Source organism: Canis lupus, chromosome 23, assembly GCF_011100685.1.
Source record: "Canis lupus familiaris isolate Mischka breed German Shepherd chromosome 23, alternate assembly UU_Cfam_GSD_1.0, whole genome shotgun sequence".
NCBI classification, from domain to species: domain Eukaryota; kingdom Metazoa; phylum Chordata; class Mammalia; order Carnivora; family Canidae; genus Canis; species Canis lupus.
The window spans coordinates 42,221,111-42,239,200 of NC_049244.1; the positions used below are offsets into that span (position 1 = coordinate 42,221,111).

Here is an 18,090-nt window from a genome sequence, read left to right on the forward strand (position 1 = left end):
TAAGGCCTGATAATACTTGAAGAATTAGATATAAAGAAACTATCTAAACCATGTCTTTTGTTTTTGTAACTCACTGTAGCACTGAGCATGCTCATAGGAATATTTCTTCTCTTTGATTTTCTATAGCATCATCCTCTTTTGTTTTCCTCCTGGTCTCTAGGCAGTTCCACTCTGTCCACTGTGGTCTCTTCTTTTCTTTACAGTTTTAAAGTATTGTGTCCCAAGGCTTTCCTCTACTTTTAACACTCTTCTCTTTTCATGCAATATAGTTTCCATGGGTTAAGTCATGCACTCATGGCTTCAGTTCCCAAATTTATTTATTTATTTATTTATTTATTTATTTATTTATTTATTTATTTATTTAAGAGTTAAACGTTGGGGGTTTAATCTTAGACTGCACATATTATATAATGTTTCTATTTTATTTTAATTCCAGTATAGTTAACAGACAGTATTATATTAGTTTCAGGTGTACAATATAGTGATTGAATACTTCCCTGCAACACTCTGTGCTCATCAGAAGCACACTCCTTAATCCCCATATTAAGGAGGATTCACCCATCCCCTACCCTCTCCTCTGCCAACCACCAGTTTGTTCTCTGTCATTAAGAGTCTGCTTGTTTTTTTTCCCCTTTGCCTGTTTTGTTTCTTAATTCCACGTGAGTGAAATCATATGGTATTTGTCTTTCTCTGACTGACTTATTTTACTTAGCATAATACGCTAGCTTCATCCATGGCATTGCAAATGGCAAGATTTCATTCTTTTTAATGGCTGAATAATATTCCATTACATATACATACCGCCTTGTTTTATCCATTTTTCTATCAATGGATACTTGAACTGCTTCCATAATTTGGCTATTGTATTTTTTTTCTAAGTTTTGATTTAAATTGTGTCAACATATGGTATAATATTAGTTTTGGGTATAGAATTTAGCGATTTATCACTTACATACAATACCCAGTGCTCATCATATTAAGTGCTCTCCTTAATATCTATCACTCATTTTACCCACCCCCCTTCCCACCTCCCCTCTAGCAACCATCAGTGTGTTCTGTAAATCTACAAGTGTACTTCTTTGTTTGCCTCTTCCCCCACCCCATTCGTTTTGTTTCTTAAATTCCATATATAAGTGAAATCATATAGTAGTTGTCTTTCTGTGACTTATTTCACTTAGCATAATACTCTATAGCTTGCCTGTGTTGTTGCAAATGGCAAGACTTCATTCTTTTTATGGCTGAGTAATATATCTTCTGAAGCAAATATCTTCTCCCATTCTGTAGGTTCTCTTTTAATTTTATTGTTTCCATCACTATGCAGAAGCTTTTTATTTTGATATAGTCCCAATAGTTTATTTTTGCTTTTATTTCCCTTATTTCAGGAGACATATGTAGAATAATGTTGCTATAGCTGATGTCAGAGAGATTGCTTCCTGTTCTCTCTTCTAGGAATTTTATGCCTTCAGGTCTCACATTTAGGTCTGAAATCCATTTTGAGTTTATTTTTTGCATAGTATAAGAAAGTGGTCCATCTTTCTTTTGCACGTAGCTTGTCAGTTTTCCCAGCACCATTTGTTAAGGAGACTATCTTTTCCCATTTAATATTCTTTCCTGTTTTGTCAAAAATCAATTGGCCACATACTTGGGTTTATTTCTAGGTTTTCTATTCTGTTCCATTGATCTACGTGTCTAGTTTTGTGCCAGTACCATACTGTTTTGATCATTACAGCTTTGTAATATAAATTGAAGTCTGGAATTATGATACCTCCAGTTTTGCTTTTCTTTTACAAGATTACTTTGGCTATTTGGGGTCTTTTTTGGTTCCATGTAAATTATAGGATTTTTTTTTTTGTTCTAGCTCTGTGAAAAATGCTGTTAGTATTTTGATAGGTATTGCATTAAATGTGTAGATTGAATTGGGTAGTATTGACATTTTAATGATATTTGTTCTCCTAATCTATGATCATAGAATGTCTTTCCATTTCTTTCTGTTGTCTTCAATTTATTTCATTGGTGTTTTATAGCTTTCAGGGTACAGGTCTTTCACCTCTTTGGTTAGGTTTATTCCTAGGTATCTTATGGGTTTTGGTGCAGTTGTAAATGGGATTGATTCCTTAATTTCAGTTTCTACTGCTTCATTATTGGTGTACAGAAATGCAGCAGATTTTTGCAAGTTGATTTTATATACTATGACTTTATCAAGTTCATTCATCAGTTCCAGCAGTATTTTGGTGGAGTCTTTTGGGTTTTCTATATATGGTATCATGTCATCTGCAAATAGTGCCAGTATTACTTCTTCCTTACCAATTTGAATGCCTTTTATTTCTTTTTCTTATCTAATTGCTGTGGCTAGGACTTCCAGTATGATGTTGAATAAAAGTGGTAAGAATGAATATCCTTTTCTTATGCCTGACCTTACGGGGAAAGCTCTCAGTTTTTTCCCATGAGTATGATGTTCGCTGTGTTTTATTCATATATGGCCTTTATTAATTTGAGGTTTCTTCCCTCTAAATCTACTTTGATGAGAGCTTTTATCTTGAATGCTGTGATTCATCAAAAGCTTTATCTGTATCTAATGAAATGATTATATAGTTTCTATCTTTTTTCCTATTGATGTGATGTATCATGTTGATCAAGTTACATATATCGAACCATTCTTGCATCCCAGGAATATATCCCACCTGATCATGATGAATGATTTTTTAAGTGTATTGTTGGGTTCTGCTTGCTAGTGTTTTGCCAAAAATTTTTACACGTATGTTCATCAGAGATATTGGCCTGTACTTCTCTTTTTTTGTGATGTCTTTATTTGGTTTGGTATCAGGGTGATACTGATCTCATAGAATGAATTTGGAAGTTTTCCTTCTTCTATTTTTGGAATGGTTTGAGTAAACAGGTATGAATTTCGAAACGTTTGGTAGAATTTGCCTGTGAAGCTATCTGGTCCTGGACTTGTGTTTTTTGGTAGTTTTTTTTTTTTTATTACTGATACAAGCTTCTTGCCAGTCTTCAATCTGTTCACATTTTCTATTTCTTCAGTTTTGGAGTTTCTATGTCATTTATTTCTGTTCTAATCCTTATTGCTTCCTTCCTTATGGTGGTTTTAAGTTTTGTTATTCTTTCTCTAGCATATTTAGCTGCAAGATTGAGATTTTTCTTGCTTCTTAAAATATGTCTATATTGTTATAAACTTTCCTCTTTGAACCACTTTTGCTGCATCCAAAGGTTTTAATATATTGTGTTTTCATTTTGTTTGTTTCCATGTACTTTTTGATTTATTTTTTGATTTCTTGGTTGACCCATTAGTTTAACCTCCATGTATTAGTAATCTTTCCAGATTTTTTCTTGTGATTGATTTCTAGTTTCACAGTGTTGTGGTCAGAAAAGATGCATAGCATGACTTTGCCCTTTTTGAATTTGTTGAGGCTTGTTTTGTGGCTTAATATGTGATCTATTCTGCAAAATGTTTCCTGTGCACTTAAAATTAATGTGTATTCTGTTTTACGATGGAATATTCTGAATATATCTGTTAAATATATCTGTTCCAGTGTGTCATTCAAAGTCACTGTTTCCTTGATGATTTTGCTTGGATGATCTGTCCATCAATGTAAAGTCCCCTACTATTATTGCATTACTATCAATTAGTTCCTTTATGTTTATTATTAACTGTTTTATGTATTTTGGTGCTCCCACACACAATAGTTGTATCTTCTTGTTGGATTGCTCCCTTTCTTATTATACAGTGTTCTTCTTTGTCTCTTTTTGCAGATTTTGTTTTAAATTTCATTTTGTCCAGTATCAGTATTGCTACTCTGGCTTTCTTTTGACATACATTTGCATGATAAATGTTTCTCCAACCCTTCACTTTCACTGCATTTATGTTTACATATGAAATGAGTCTCTTTAAGGCAGCATACAAACAGATCTTTTCTTTTTCAAAAGATTTTATTTATTTATCTGAGACAGAGAGAGAGCAAGCATGAGCCTGAATGGGGGAAAGGGCAGAGGGAAGGGAGAGGAAGAATCAGATACCCTGCTGAGCGCAGAGCCTGATGTGGGGCTTAATCCCCAGGGCCCCAAGATCATGACCTGAGCCCAAGTCAGAGGCTTAACCTACTTAGCCACCCAGGTGCCCCAGGTCTTATTTTTTTAACCACTCTGTCACCCTGTGTCTTTTGATTGCATCATTTAGTCCATTTAAATTCAAAGTTATTATTGATGGGCATGTATTTATTGCCATTTTTTTTACTTGTTTTGTAGGTTTTCTCTGATCTTTTTTTTCTTTCATGGTTTGCTGATTTTCATTAGTGATATACTTGGATCCTTACTCTTTATCTTTTGCATATCTATTACTGGTTTTTTGATTTGTGGTTACCATTCAGTTTATATATAACATCTTATGAATATAGCACTCTATATTAAGTTAATGGTCACTTAATTTTGAACTCATTCTTTACTCCTCTCCCACCATGTTTCAGATATTTGGTTATCATATTTTCCATCCTTTTATTTTGTGCTCCTTTGACTGATTTTTATAGATATACTTAATTTTATTTTGCTTTTGTGCTTCCTGTTTTTCTTACTCTTATTTATGTTTTTTGTTTTCTACTCACAGAATCCCCCTAACATTTCTTATAGATCTGGACCTAGTGGTCATGAATTCTTTTAACATCTGCTTGCCTGGGGACTCTTATTCTCCTTCTATTCTGAATGATAGCCTTGCTGGATAGTATATTCTTGACTCCAGATTTTTCCCTTTCAGAACTTTGAATATACTGTGACACTTTATTCTGGCCTACAAAGTTTCTGCTGAAAAATCAGCTGATAGCCTTTTGGGGTTTCCTTTATGTATCTGTCTTCTCTTCTTCTGTAACCTTTAAAAAATTTTTTATCACTAGTTTTTGCCTTTCTTTCTTTCTTTCTTTCTTTCTTTCTTTCTTTCTTTCTTTCTTTCTTTCATTTCTTTCCTCCTTTCTCCTTCCTTCCTTCCTTCCTTCCTTCCTTCCTTCCTTCCTTCCTTCCTTCCTTCCTTCCTTCCTTCCCTTATCTTTGCTGTTTTAATTATGCGTCTTGGTGTGGACTTTGTTGGGTTGAATTTGTTGTATCTTATAAGTCTGGATTTCTGTTTCCCTCCCCAGATTCAAGAAGTTTTCCGCTCTTATTTTTTGAAATATATTTTCTGCCCTTCTTTCTCTCTTTTCTCTTTCTGGGATCCCTATAATGCAAATGTTATTATGCTTGATGGAATCGCTGAGTTCTCCATGTCTTTCTCCTTATACAGTATTTGTTTGTCTCTCATCCTTTAAGTTTGATTCTGTTACTCTATCCTTCAGGTCACTGATAGGTTCCTCTGCTACCTATAGCCTACAATTTATTCCATCTATTGTGTCTTTAATTTCATTTATCATGGTCTTCATCTCTGATACGTTAGTTTTTTTTATCTCTTTGTCAAGGGTCTCACTGGTGTCTTCCAACCTTTTCTGAACTCCAGTGAGTATCTTTATCATCATTACTTTAAATTCTCTATCAGGGATATTACTCATTTCTGTTTCACTTACATCTCCTGCTGTGAGTTTGTCTTGTTCTTTCATTTGGGACATATTTCTCTGTCTCATTTTTTCTAGCTCTCTGTGTCTATTTCTGTGTGTTAGGGAAACCAGTTACATCTTCTGCTTTTGAACATAATGGCTTCATGAAGAAGATGTTCTGAGGTGCCCTGCAGTGCAGTGTCGCCTGTTCTCAGAACCCAGCACTTTAGGGGAGTCCCCTATGTGCATTGTTTTCATTCAGCTATGATATCTGAGTCACTTTTCCTTTCGGTCTAGATACCTGCACAGATTCTCTGCCTGTTGTGGGCTATGCTCACTCTCTGTCATGTTAGTGAGACTCAGGCCAGCTGGCTCTGAGAGGGCACAGGATTGCAGGGGAGGTCATCAGCAGGATGATGGTGTTTGCAAAATTTGCACTGTGCCACTATTCCTAAGCTGGATCTCCTCAAGTGTGGTGGATGCAGGGTGTGTGTATATGTAGGGTTAATAATATGTGTGCTGAGCCCAGGGCCAGTGGGAGAACTCCTGGTTGGGTGTCGTGCACCGCTAGTAGGTCAGGAAGCAAGTGCTACCTGGCAAAAGTGCCCCTTTTGTTTTTGCTTGGGGTGTGGAGAGGAAATGGTGCCTGCCAGCTCCTTTGTTCCTGGAGAATTCCCCAGTGTGCTCTGAAGTCAGTGTAAACAGATATCCCTTCTGTTGTGCAAGCTGTAGCTTCTGTGCTGCCTCTTCTTGGGCTGCTGTCTCTTTAAGGGTGGGGACCCAGCTATCAACTGTCTTCCAGGCTCACCTAAGGCTGAGTCAGCTGATTTTTAAAGCCCCGAGGTTCCAAGTCCAGCATGTTATATGAACTCACAGAATTCAGCTACTCTGGTTTTCAAGGCCAGACATTATGGGGATTCATTTTTCCCATGCAGGGCTCCCTGATGCTTTCCCCTCTTGATGACTATAGTTCCTCCCCCATTTAGGCAGCTCCCACCCACCATTTCTCCTCCTCCTAAACTCTCTGAGGCAGCTTCTTCTCTACATTTAGTTGTGGAGTTTGTCCTGCCAGTCTTGGAATCACTCTTTAATTTGTTTACTCAGATATGAGTGATATCTAGCTATAAATGTAGGACAAGGTGAGCTCAGAGTCCTTCTACTTAGCCATCTTCACAAGCATCTTCTGGTCCCAGACAGAAACCTTTGAATTAGAGCTTTCTCCTGACAGATACCTGTCAATATTTTTCACTTTGATGTTCCATAATCACCTCCAAACTAATCCAGTAAGAGATGAACTTCCTGTTTTAACTTCTTACTGCATTCTTATGTGGATGGAAAATAAACTAGTAACAAAAAAGATATAGTGTATACTAATGATAAATTAGATACAAAGTTATTTCAGAGTGTAAGTTTTGTCCTATTTAATATTTTGACCCAAGGATATTTATTTTTTTTCCTATACTGAGTGCTCACATCATTAATGTCATCACAAGTCAGACTATTATTGAATTATGTGAAGGGGAATATTGATAGGCTGGAATTTAAATATGTTGGGTAGTGTCATAGATATCTGATATATATTTATAGGTTGGACATTATGACAAATAAATCATTGCAAAAACCAAATAGATATGCATAGAAGGTGGACTCATTTTGAACACAATTGAAAAGATTAGGAGTAGTCATAAAGGAAAAAAAAGCAAGACATTATTTCTCTTAATTTTAATCTTTAATTTTTTTGTTGCATAAATTCAAAAATGTCACTAATTTTCTTTTATGAGGCAAATCTGAATAATTTATTTTTTAATTTTGCATTCTTATTTATTTTTAAAGATTTTATATATTTATTCATGAGAGACACAGAGCAAGACAGAGAGAGGGAGAGAGGCAGAGACACACGCAGACGGAGAAGCAGGCTCCATGCAGGGAGCCTAGACGTGGGACTCGATCCCTGGTCTCCAGGATCACAACCTGGGCTGAAGGCGGCACTAAACCGCTGAGCCACCTGGACTGCCCTGAATAATTTCTTTTAAAGGGAGTTGCACTTTAACCATTGTGTGTATAGGGGGGTAAGTGTGTGTATGATGCATATAATGAGTTTTGTTCAAACATTTCAGAAGTATCTAAGGAAATAATTAATTCCCTCATTATGCCACTCCCAACTCTGAAATAATCACTATTAAAAATTAGTTCTTAAATAGACATAGTTCTATATGATAGAACTCCATTCTAGCTGTCATGCTTTTTAAACAAATGGCTAAAAACATTTTATATGACTTTTATGACTGCACACCTATGCTTCTGCTATAGCAAATAAACTAAACGTTTGCACTTCTCCCTCTTTTGTCTTTTCACACACACCCCACATATAATTATTTTTGATTTTACAAAAAATGATCATAATTCTGCATACTTTTGCAAAGTAACTTGCTTTTTGTCACCTACTATAATATAGAGATTTTCTATCCTATCTGTCCATTTATCTATATATTCTATCATTCATCAGACTTACAACTTAATTTTAAGAAAAGAGAATTCCATTTTATGTGCAAACCAGAATATATTAATTCATCACTGTTGAGCATTTTACATATTTATTAATAGTCAAGGTAAAATCTGGTATGATAAAAAGACTTGTGGACATGAAATGAAGAAAGTCATTTAATTTGTTTTACTTTTCATTTTCTATAATTTTGATATAGAGAAGTTGTACTGGTCATCTCTAAAGTTGTGCAAAACTAAAGCCCTCTGTTTTCCTGTGAGACTCAGTTCAGGTCATTTATATGGGTGGCATTGCTTTAAAATACTCTAAAGAATTTTACCAATATATAGGTAGTACTACTACTGTTACTGTGATTTCGCAATCACTCAGTGAATTGGAAACTTGAATTTAAGACAATAGACCAGGGATCTGTTCAGGCATCCCAGAGAAACACAGCTGTACTCTAAGGGACTCAGACTAGCAGTAGGTTCATATAATAAGTAAAGCACAGACAGATTACTGAAGATTTTGAATATCACATTTGGGATTTGGACATAAAAATAAAGCAAATACTATTTTGTTAGCTTTGAGTAGGAAGTTGTTTGCAACACTGGTTGCGTATTTGTACTACTGGGCAGATTTTTAATAAAGAGTACATTACCCAGAAGACACACCTAGGGATTTTGATCTAATTGGTCTGAAATGAGGCCTGGACATTGGTACTTAAATATTCTTATGGATTTTGTGCTCCTGTCATTTTATTTTCTGAAAAGCATATTTAAATGTGGTGGGACATCCCTGATCAGACCTACTCACCCTTGCTTGATGATCTGGAATCACCAAAGCTTGAAGAAATTTGACTCCATGTATGTGCCACCGCTTTGCCTATACATTTCCTGTGAGGATGATCAATACGCATCATAGAAGTGACCAAAGTGAAGAGTTTCCTGCATGATTCTAAATAATTTTAGATTATTATGTAATGATTGTTTAGCTTTTAAGCCAGAAATAACAAATAAGATTTGGGAATCTACTTTCAATTATATGCTTAATCTTAATAGTTACCTTTATTTAACCACTTAACAAGAGAATGTTATTCAGTTTCCTTGGAAATATAAGAATATATACATTCACTGAATTGATTGGAAATGTATTCAGTCTGTTCATGAAAAACAGTAACTAGGGGAGCCCTGGGGAGCCCCGGTGGCTTAGTGGTTTAGCGCCGCCTTCAGCCTAGGGTGTGATCCTCGAGACCTGGGATGGAGTCCCACGTGGGGCTCCTGCATGGAGCCTGCTTCTCCCTCTGCCTGTGTCTCTGCCTCTCTCTCTCTCTCTGTGTCTCTCATGAATAAATAAATAAATGAAAAATCTTTAAAAAAAAATTGAAAAACAGTAACTAAACTTTAGTGTTGCACAAAATGCATATATGAAAACAGTGTATTTCTTGTTTGATAAGAAAAATAACATCAAGTTTCACCCTTCCATATACAAAATCAGTGCATTTTTTCTAAGATTACAGAAAGAAGAAAGTGAGCACTCAATAGAAATTGGTCTTTCCATGCATCTGGTGATAGAGCTAAACAGAACTGATAATGTGAAGTGCTGCTGCCATCTGCAGCATGAAACACTTATTAAAGGCATGTTCCATATATGTGTGTCAACTTGCTTATATAAAAAAGTAAGAACTGTTTAATTTCTCTATTAGTCTTCCTATGTATTTTCTGCTAGCTTTAAACATATTTAAAAATGTAATATATTTTAAAACATTTGAAGGGTGTATGAACATGATATAGGTACCAAAATTAATTATATTTGATTGTTTGATTATTCTGAAATTAATTTTGAACAAGCAATTAAATGATAGATTAGTGGGATGCCTGGGGGGCTTAGCAGTTTAGCGCCTGCCTTTGGCCCAGAGCGTGATCCCAGGGTCCTGGAATCGAGTCCTACATCGGGCTCCCTGCATGGAGCCTGCTTCTTCCTCTGCCTGTGTCTCCGCCTCTCTCTCTCTGTGCCTCTCATGAATAAATAAATAAAATCTTTTAAAAATAAATGATAGATTAAAATAGTCTTTATGATTCATTGATACCAGGAAATATTTTCTAAATCTTTTATGTTTAGCAAAGTTTTATAGAAATCACTCCAATAAAATTTAAACTTTTTTTCAAATATTTTTTTTCTTTCAGGTTTACTCATTACTTTCTTATTTGTTATATATATATATTAGTAATACAGGTATCCACAAAGAGGATACCAAGATATATTGTCAGTGGATGAAAGATTTTGAGTTGTTGGGTATATGTTACTTTCCCAGTGATAGCACCAAGTGTTGATGAAAACATTACTTATTGAGGCCTTAGGGGGATGAGAATATTTCTCTCCTAGGTTTCTAAATTCTTTTTCTATGTATTTTAAAAATTTGTCCTTTTGCCATTTCTTATCCACTCATATTCTCATCTTAGAAGCTAGACAAAAGTTAACAGCACTGTGATACTTTCTTATAAGAATGTAAGTTATTTAACATTTCCGAACATTGATCTCCCCACCTGTGCCTTTGTGCTTATAATAATCATTTTGTTGTGTTGTTGCATTGCAGTTAACTGGAAATTGCATGTGAGAATCTAGCATAATATTTACAACATGCTCATTAATGTTAGCTTTTATATATTCATGAAACAAATAATTTCATCATGTTTAGTTTTGTTTGAGCAAAATACCAAATTTTCATATTTTAAATCTCTTATATTTATATTGTAATTGACCATTAAAAACTTGATATTTATAATTAAGTGGAAAATGCCCAGAAAATGTATTTTCAATTATTTTGATAATAGTATTTGGCAGATAGTCAAGAAATACTGACTCAGTCAACAAAAGCTAGATTATCCTTTTTTCCTTAACAAGATTATAGTTTATTTTTTCTCTTTAAAATGAATGATAGATTCCTTAAATTACATAACTTAAATTATTTAAACCTCAAACACCTGAACAGTTCACAATACATGTCATTAAGTACAGTGCTTACTTGTTTTTATGACAAAGAAAAGTCATAGCATAAGAAATTTTAAAAATCCATTTGCGTTCAGAGAATTTTTATCTAAAAAGCCTTTTAGGATAATGCACAGATTCTAAAACAAAATGTTAGAAGAAAGAAAAATTGCTAAACTTGAGAACTCAAAATATTATAAACGATAGGTTCTTTTCCCCCTAATTTTAACAATTAAAGAAACTACGACAAAATGTTAAGATAAGAGTATGTTGTGAAGTGTTACTATTTTATATTATTTCCTATGTTTTATCCTCATTTTGATAACAAACAAATGTATGTAAACCTCAATGAATTAGAATTTCAGTGAACTGCTATATATACTGCTGGGCTATACTCTGATTCTTCAGATGACCTAACAAAATCTCTCTTTTGTAGGGAAATATGGGTAACTTATTTAATGAGTTTAATTTCTTTCCTCCAGGATGTTATGAATAGGGAAGGATATTCATGGTTTTTGTTTCGTTTTATTTTTTTTGTTGTTGTTTATCTCTAGTACCTGTTGGTTCACTTGGACTCAGTTTTTTGTTCAATCTAGTTTCTAAACAATTTTCAAAGCCATTAGAGGATGCTTTGGTCAAGTACAAACAAAACACATCCAGGAGAAGCTATTCTTTGAATCATGATAGCAATACCAGTGAAGGACAGCTGCAAGCACAGCTGAGTGGGAAGGGTGGCCTCATTTCTCTGGAAGGGCCTCGATTCATTAGGTGAACGTCAACTTGTGGGACCTCTTCATTCTTTTTTTTCTTTTCAAGATTTTATTTATTTATTTGTTTGTTTATTTATTTATTCATTTATTTACTTTTAAAAGATTTTATTTATTTATTCATGAGAGACACACACAGAGAGAGAGAGAGGCAGAGACACAGGCAGAGGGAGAAGCAGGCTCCATGCTGATGTGGGACCCAATCCCGGTACTCCAGGATCACACCCTGAGCCAAAGGCAAAAGCTTAACCACTGAGCCACCCAGGCATCCCTTTATTTATTTATTTTAGAGCTAGGGAGTTTGAAAGAGTGGAGAGAGGAACAGAGGGAGAGGGACAAGGAGTGGAGCCCAGTGTGGGGCTCAATCCCATGAGCCTGAGACCATGGCCTGAGCCAAAATCAAGAGTCAGAGGCTTAACTGACTGAGCCACTCAGGTGCTCCAGGGTGTCCTCATTCTTGATGATAATTACAGTGTTTCTGACTTCTATGTCTTTGTGCTGTACTCTCGGCATAGCTTTTTTGTTTTAGAAGTAAACTCCATATACAACAGGGCTTCAAACTCACAACCCCAAGAACAAGAATCACATGCTCCTCTGACTGAGCCAGCCAGGCACTGTGCTTTTGGTTTGGGATGTTCTCCTAGGGGCACACTTCCTGGATTTGACCCCACCTGGCCAGGGGTGGGGAACACATTCATCTCATGCGTCATTACTCTCTAAGGGTTCTAATCTCTCACTCTAAATGTACTGAATGCTTCCCTTTTTTTGTGCCTTGATGTATGTTCTTTTGTCATGAAACCTGTAACACTGTATTGTACCAGTTATGGTGAATGGTATGGCCATTCCTTCAGCTTCCCACAACACAGACTGGGGCTTCATCCTTGAGTTATTAATATTCCTTACATCTCATATCCAATCATGTGCCAGGTTTGGTTAATTTTCTCTTCCATACTTTGCCTTGCAAGACTTTATATTATCAAGCCCCTGGCCACTGACACCTCAGTTGCACAGGCTACCTGTATTTCTCAAAGTTGCTCTGCAGGCTCTTGGCTCAGAGCCTTTGAACTCACTTTTCCATCTGCCTGGAACTCCATTTTTCCACACGTTCTAGTGAATTGCTGCCTTTTTCCCCTTCCTCTGCTCAAATGCAACAGTAGTTCCATTTTTTCTCTATTTCTTTATTCTGAATTATTTTTCTTCATGAAACAACTGATTGTTCATCATAGCAACGAGTCACAGTCAAAACCAGTATTAAACTTGTTTAATCAGTGATTGATTACAAAAGTACACACATGTATGAAAAAAAATTCAGTAACATTCCCTGCAGTCCAATTTTGTAAAATCAAGTAATCAGCCACAGCTTTAGTCCAGTGAACATTTCTGAGAGTCTGCCAGTCAGAAACAGTCTTACTCTGATAAACACATTTTTATAGTTAAAGTTAACACTCCAGCTTCTACACTTCACACTTTTCCAAAACCCTATGTAGACTTTCTTTTGCTTATAAACTGTCTTCCAAACTCAGCCCTCCCTTGCCTAAGCAAGCAATAAATTAAACATTGTTTTAGACATTGAGTGATAGACTCTTTATCAGGATTTATGATCACCTATGATTACATGATATTTTTGTTATCTGTTGGTTTATTGTCCATCTGTGTTAGAACATAAGCTCCAAGATGACAGGCACCTTGTTGCATTATTCCTTGCTGAAAATTCATGCTGACATAGATGCCCAGTACATAATAACAACGTCATAAATATTTGTTGAATGCATCCATCTTTAGAGTAGGAATATCTGCCACTTAGCATAATATCCCCACTGCCTAATATATTGCCTAGTATATAGAAACAATTCTGTAAAATATTAGTTATATAAGTAAATGAATACATTCGTTGACCATGCATATTCTAAAGTATTTTTTAGGGATATCCTTGAAGTAAACCCATGATTATTCAGAAATCTGTGCATCCATATACATAGGTCTTTTTTTAAAAAAATATTTTATTTGTTTATTCATGAGAGACACAGAAAGAGAGGCAGAGACACAGGCAGAGGAAGAAGCAGTCTCCTTGCAAGGAGCCCGATGCATGACTTGATCCTGGACCCCAGGATCATGCCCTGAGCCAAAGGCAGACTCTCAACTGCTGAGCCACCCAGGCGTCCTCACATACATAGGTCTTATATATTCATCTCTTTCTTCAGAAATACACTAGCTGAAAAGATGCCCACCTGCCTATTCAACATATCCTTTTGGAAAACTTAAAGGAATGACAAAATCACTGTTTAAAACTGAATCCAGGATCTTTATCCCCAAACCGGATCCTCTTCTAAATTTCTCTCTGTCAGTAAATGGCAAAAGCCAGAAATCCCCTTTCTTCCTCTAATCTTCAATTTCAACCCAGTATCAAGTAATGGTCATTTTACTCCCTAAATATATTTCTGCTCACTTCTCTCCCTTTACACGAGTGCCACATGTCCAAGCTACCAATAGCTGTCACCTAAACTATTTTTAGTAACCTACTAATTGGTCCATGAGCATCCTTTCCTGCACTCTTCCCAATCTAATCTTTAACCAATTAACTCTTAAGAATGTTCATCAGATACTGATGAGACAGAGTCTAGAATCTTTAACATGGCGTACTGGCCCTTTTCATCCTCCTCTTGTACCATATTCCCCTTCACTATCTAAACTTTAGTCACTGGCTTTCTTCAAGTCATATGAGATTGTCATGTCCTTCTCCTGCCCCATCACAGAACTTTTTCAAATGTTAACACCTCAGCCAAACACATTCTTCCTTCTGCTCCACTTATTCTTCACATGTTAATGGTACCATCACTCCCTCACAACCTGACCAAGCCAAATACCTCTGCTGTACTTAGTACCTTGTCTATCTCCTATAAATACTTACGTTTGACGTCTAACCTTTGTGTGTGCCATTATTGGATTAATGTCTTTTTGAACCATAAGCTCCACCAAAAGCAGGGGTACCATATTTTTGGCATATAGGAGGGAGTCAGCATATATTTATTAACTGAATGAATGAATGGGAGGTATTTGAAGCTGGTCACATCTTTCCCAGTACATCTCAGAATAAATGGGGTTGGAGCCTGTGTTCTGAGAGTGTAGTGGGGCCAAGGAGAGGTAGGTAGTAAAACAGAAAACTGTGATGTACAGAGGACCCTCATTCTAGAGCTGCATGCTTTTTCCTGAAAATTTTACTGAAGAGCCAAGTCTTATTAGTCTCTCATGGACTCTCATGTTTGTGGGAAAGGAAAAGGGAAAAAACAGAGCACAGAAGATATGGAAAGATCAGTTTTATCTTTAATGAGGGAGAGGAGACAAGATGGATCTTAATTTGTTGTAGTGTGCAATTCAGGAGCAAAGTGTTACGGTAGGTTTTTTTGTTTTTTGTTTTTTTTTAATATAGCCAACTTTGATATAAGTGCTATAACCTAAGAAGCCTTTTATCTTTAGGGAGTCTCTTTTTAGAAGTAGGGGTTTAAAACTTTTCACTAGTTTTAGGAATCATTTAAATATTTTTTAAAATCCAAACATTTGTCATGTTGAAATATAATATTTATAAGTAGCATTTTTCTCCCATTTTGCCGCACAGTAAGAGTGTCAAATGCTGTTGTTGTGACCTCAATTACAAAAATCTTTCACTTTAGAAATCAAAAGTACAAGAAGAATAGATAAAAGCAGATTCATCTTTAGGAAGAAAATTTGGGGGAAAAAACAGGGCGCCAGGCAGTCTTCCACATACTGTCTAATTTTCCTTTGTTTTTACTGCATTTTGTTACCCCACCAGGAATTCATATGAAGCATGGTGCCTGACGTGTAATAAGCCCTCAGAAAATGCCAGCTAATTTTCTCCATTTTATTAGTTAATAAACATCAGCCATAAAAATGCCACTTCCTTTAGCTGGTTATGAATAAGTCACACATACATTAGTTAAAATGATGAGAGGGGAAGAGAGGAAACACTGCAGTCCCCTCAACTGTCACCAAGCTCTGCAAAGTAACACATAGGAGACCTGAGAAGTTTGAGACTCTAGGACCGATCTCCTGATGCATGGCTAGCACACAGCAGGGCTAGGCTCAAGACAATGTCTGTCACACGCAGGACTGCCATTTGCTTCTGTGACTGCATTGTTCCAATACTCAGGTCATACTAGTGACACTGAAAGAATGGATGGGACCACCAGAAGAAAGATTGGGTGGGATTTTGAAGCATGGTTATTTTTTGGTGGTCAATGCTTGAACGATTCTGTTCCACCAGTTGATCTTTTATGGTTTGCTGAAGCATGCCAATGGAGGGGGCTCTCAGAAAACGTGCTTCTTTCCCCCTTTCCATCTTATACAACCTAAAGCCCTGACCCCAGAACCCCTGGACTAAATTGCTATTTGTGGGCTATCTTGGGAACTTAACTGACATATATAGAGTTATTTCTAGATGAGAGGTTCCCAATTCCAAATGATTAACTTAGGCTTGGAACACATTTCCATCACTAAGCAGGGGATTGCCTGGAGTTTCTCTGAACACCTTTATAAGTGGATAGAAATTTGGGTAGTATTTGTATCATTCTAAATTAGAGTCCAAATGGTTACATGGTGCTTTGTTTAAAACAAATCTGTTTCCTCATTTTGAAAAGGGAAGAACTATCATCATTCCTAACAAAGAATTCTGAAAATTTCTTCTTATGTGGGTGGGCTTTGGACATGAGTGGATAACTAGGTGTAGTTACCTAGGGGACTCTGAAAACGTTAAAGCATAAGGCATTAATTAATTGAATTGACCGTATGCCCTGACTTCTATATTTGCCTCATGTGTTAAGTTTTTATTTGTTTTTGTTTGCTTATTTTTAAGTCCTGGAATAAGTACACTTTTCAGAGCCCCAGATCCCTTTCTTAACTGAACTTTCACTATAAATAGATAAAGTTCCTGCTCTATACCACTGCTTTTACTAACTTAGAAGTCTATTTATATACTTACTTAAATCTCTGGTGTGCCTTTGTGTTTACAGCATACTTTGGTTTGTAAATATTAGCTTCTTTATGGAAATATTAGTTCCTTACCACTAGAACAAATTGATTTCATCTATCTTCCTCCTCATCTTTAAGTATATTATTTATCCAGGTTTTCTGATATAAAGTGAAAATCTCACTACAATAAGATTAATAAACAATGTCAAAAGATTAGTCATGAAATAATATTTTAGAAATCCAGTCCTTTTGATTAGTAACCAGCCTTAGTGCCAGAAAAACTTCAAAGTGCTCTCTAAACATTGAATTTTCATCAGTGATGCTGCAAGCCTTAGTTCTCATCTTTCATGCTTACCCATGCAATAACTTCAAAAGGATTAAAAAGAAAGAATGACAATCTCTCAAAGCAGCCCTGTACTCGGGCCAGTAATCTTGTCTTTAGCTATCACGCATTTACAACCAGATAATTGCTTCATTACATTATGCTTTAATAAATATAATAATTAAACTTGTTAGCAAAAAAGCAAATATTCAAGCCATTTAGAAATGAAATCCAGAGCCCAAGGGATTTCTAGAAGAAAATGAAAAAGAGTTAGACAGCGTCAAATATAGACATCTTCAAAGGGAAAGAGATCACTTAAAGTTTCCTTTACTTACTGAAATAGTTTCTTGCATACTTTATTGTTTTTGTCATCTTGCTTATTATAATCCAGCCAGTGAATGTTCAAAGAACATAAAATCCTACAAATAAATAAACTGAATATGAGTGAATTTACAAAAATGTGACAATTAAGATCAGGAGTCTCACAGGGAAGCTTTGATTGTATAAAGCAATCATGTTGCCCAGTGGTTGTTCCAACAACATGCAATTTATCAGTAGGAGGAAAATCAAAAAGGTTTAAGTTTGATGACACTTACACGTCTAGTTTTCAGAATACAAGTTACTTGAAAATCTTATCTGAATCAACAGAGTATCATCTGTCAAAACTTTGGGTGATCAAGACAGTGCACACTTCGATTGCAGGGCATTCTGTGTCAGTGCAGGACATTGTAATAAACACTGATTTTTGAACAAGTATTACATAGATCATCATGGACTCTGTAGTTAGTAACAAGGTAGTCATCTCAGGAAGTACTGAAAGCTATATCACAGGAGTCTGACAAGGGGTAGTTAGAGATGTAGGCTGTGGAATGGTAGGGTCAAACTAGAGGAAAACCAAAATTAGGTAGTGTTTGTGAATTTTGCTGTTTGGATCAGGGAGCAGCTTTCTGACGGTCTCTTTCTCAGTACAAGGTAACAAAATAGAGACAGCATTTAAAACATAAAAACATAATTCTTCCT

The 18,090-nt window shown here is 35.8% G+C and overlaps 1 protein-coding gene across 3 annotated transcripts in view; it reads right to left on the reverse strand.

Annotated features, from left to right (window-relative positions):
- Positions 1–13,011: 13,011 nt before the first annotated feature.
- The window catches only part of PLSCR5 (phospholipid scramblase family member 5), a 30,143-nt gene continuing 25,064 nt past the window's right edge, over positions 13,012–18,090 (reverse strand). For all 3 annotated transcript variants that reach the window (XM_038571149.1, XM_038571150.1, XM_038571148.1), the window contains 2 exons: positions 17,406–17,489; positions 13,012–17,319 (listed from right to left, as the gene is read on the reverse strand). In XM_038571149.1, the coding sequence (XP_038427077.1) occupies positions 17,451–17,489 (39 nt within the window). In that variant the 3' untranslated portion in view covers positions 13,012–17,319; positions 17,406–17,450. The remainder of the gene's footprint in view (positions 17,320–17,405; positions 17,490–18,090) is intronic.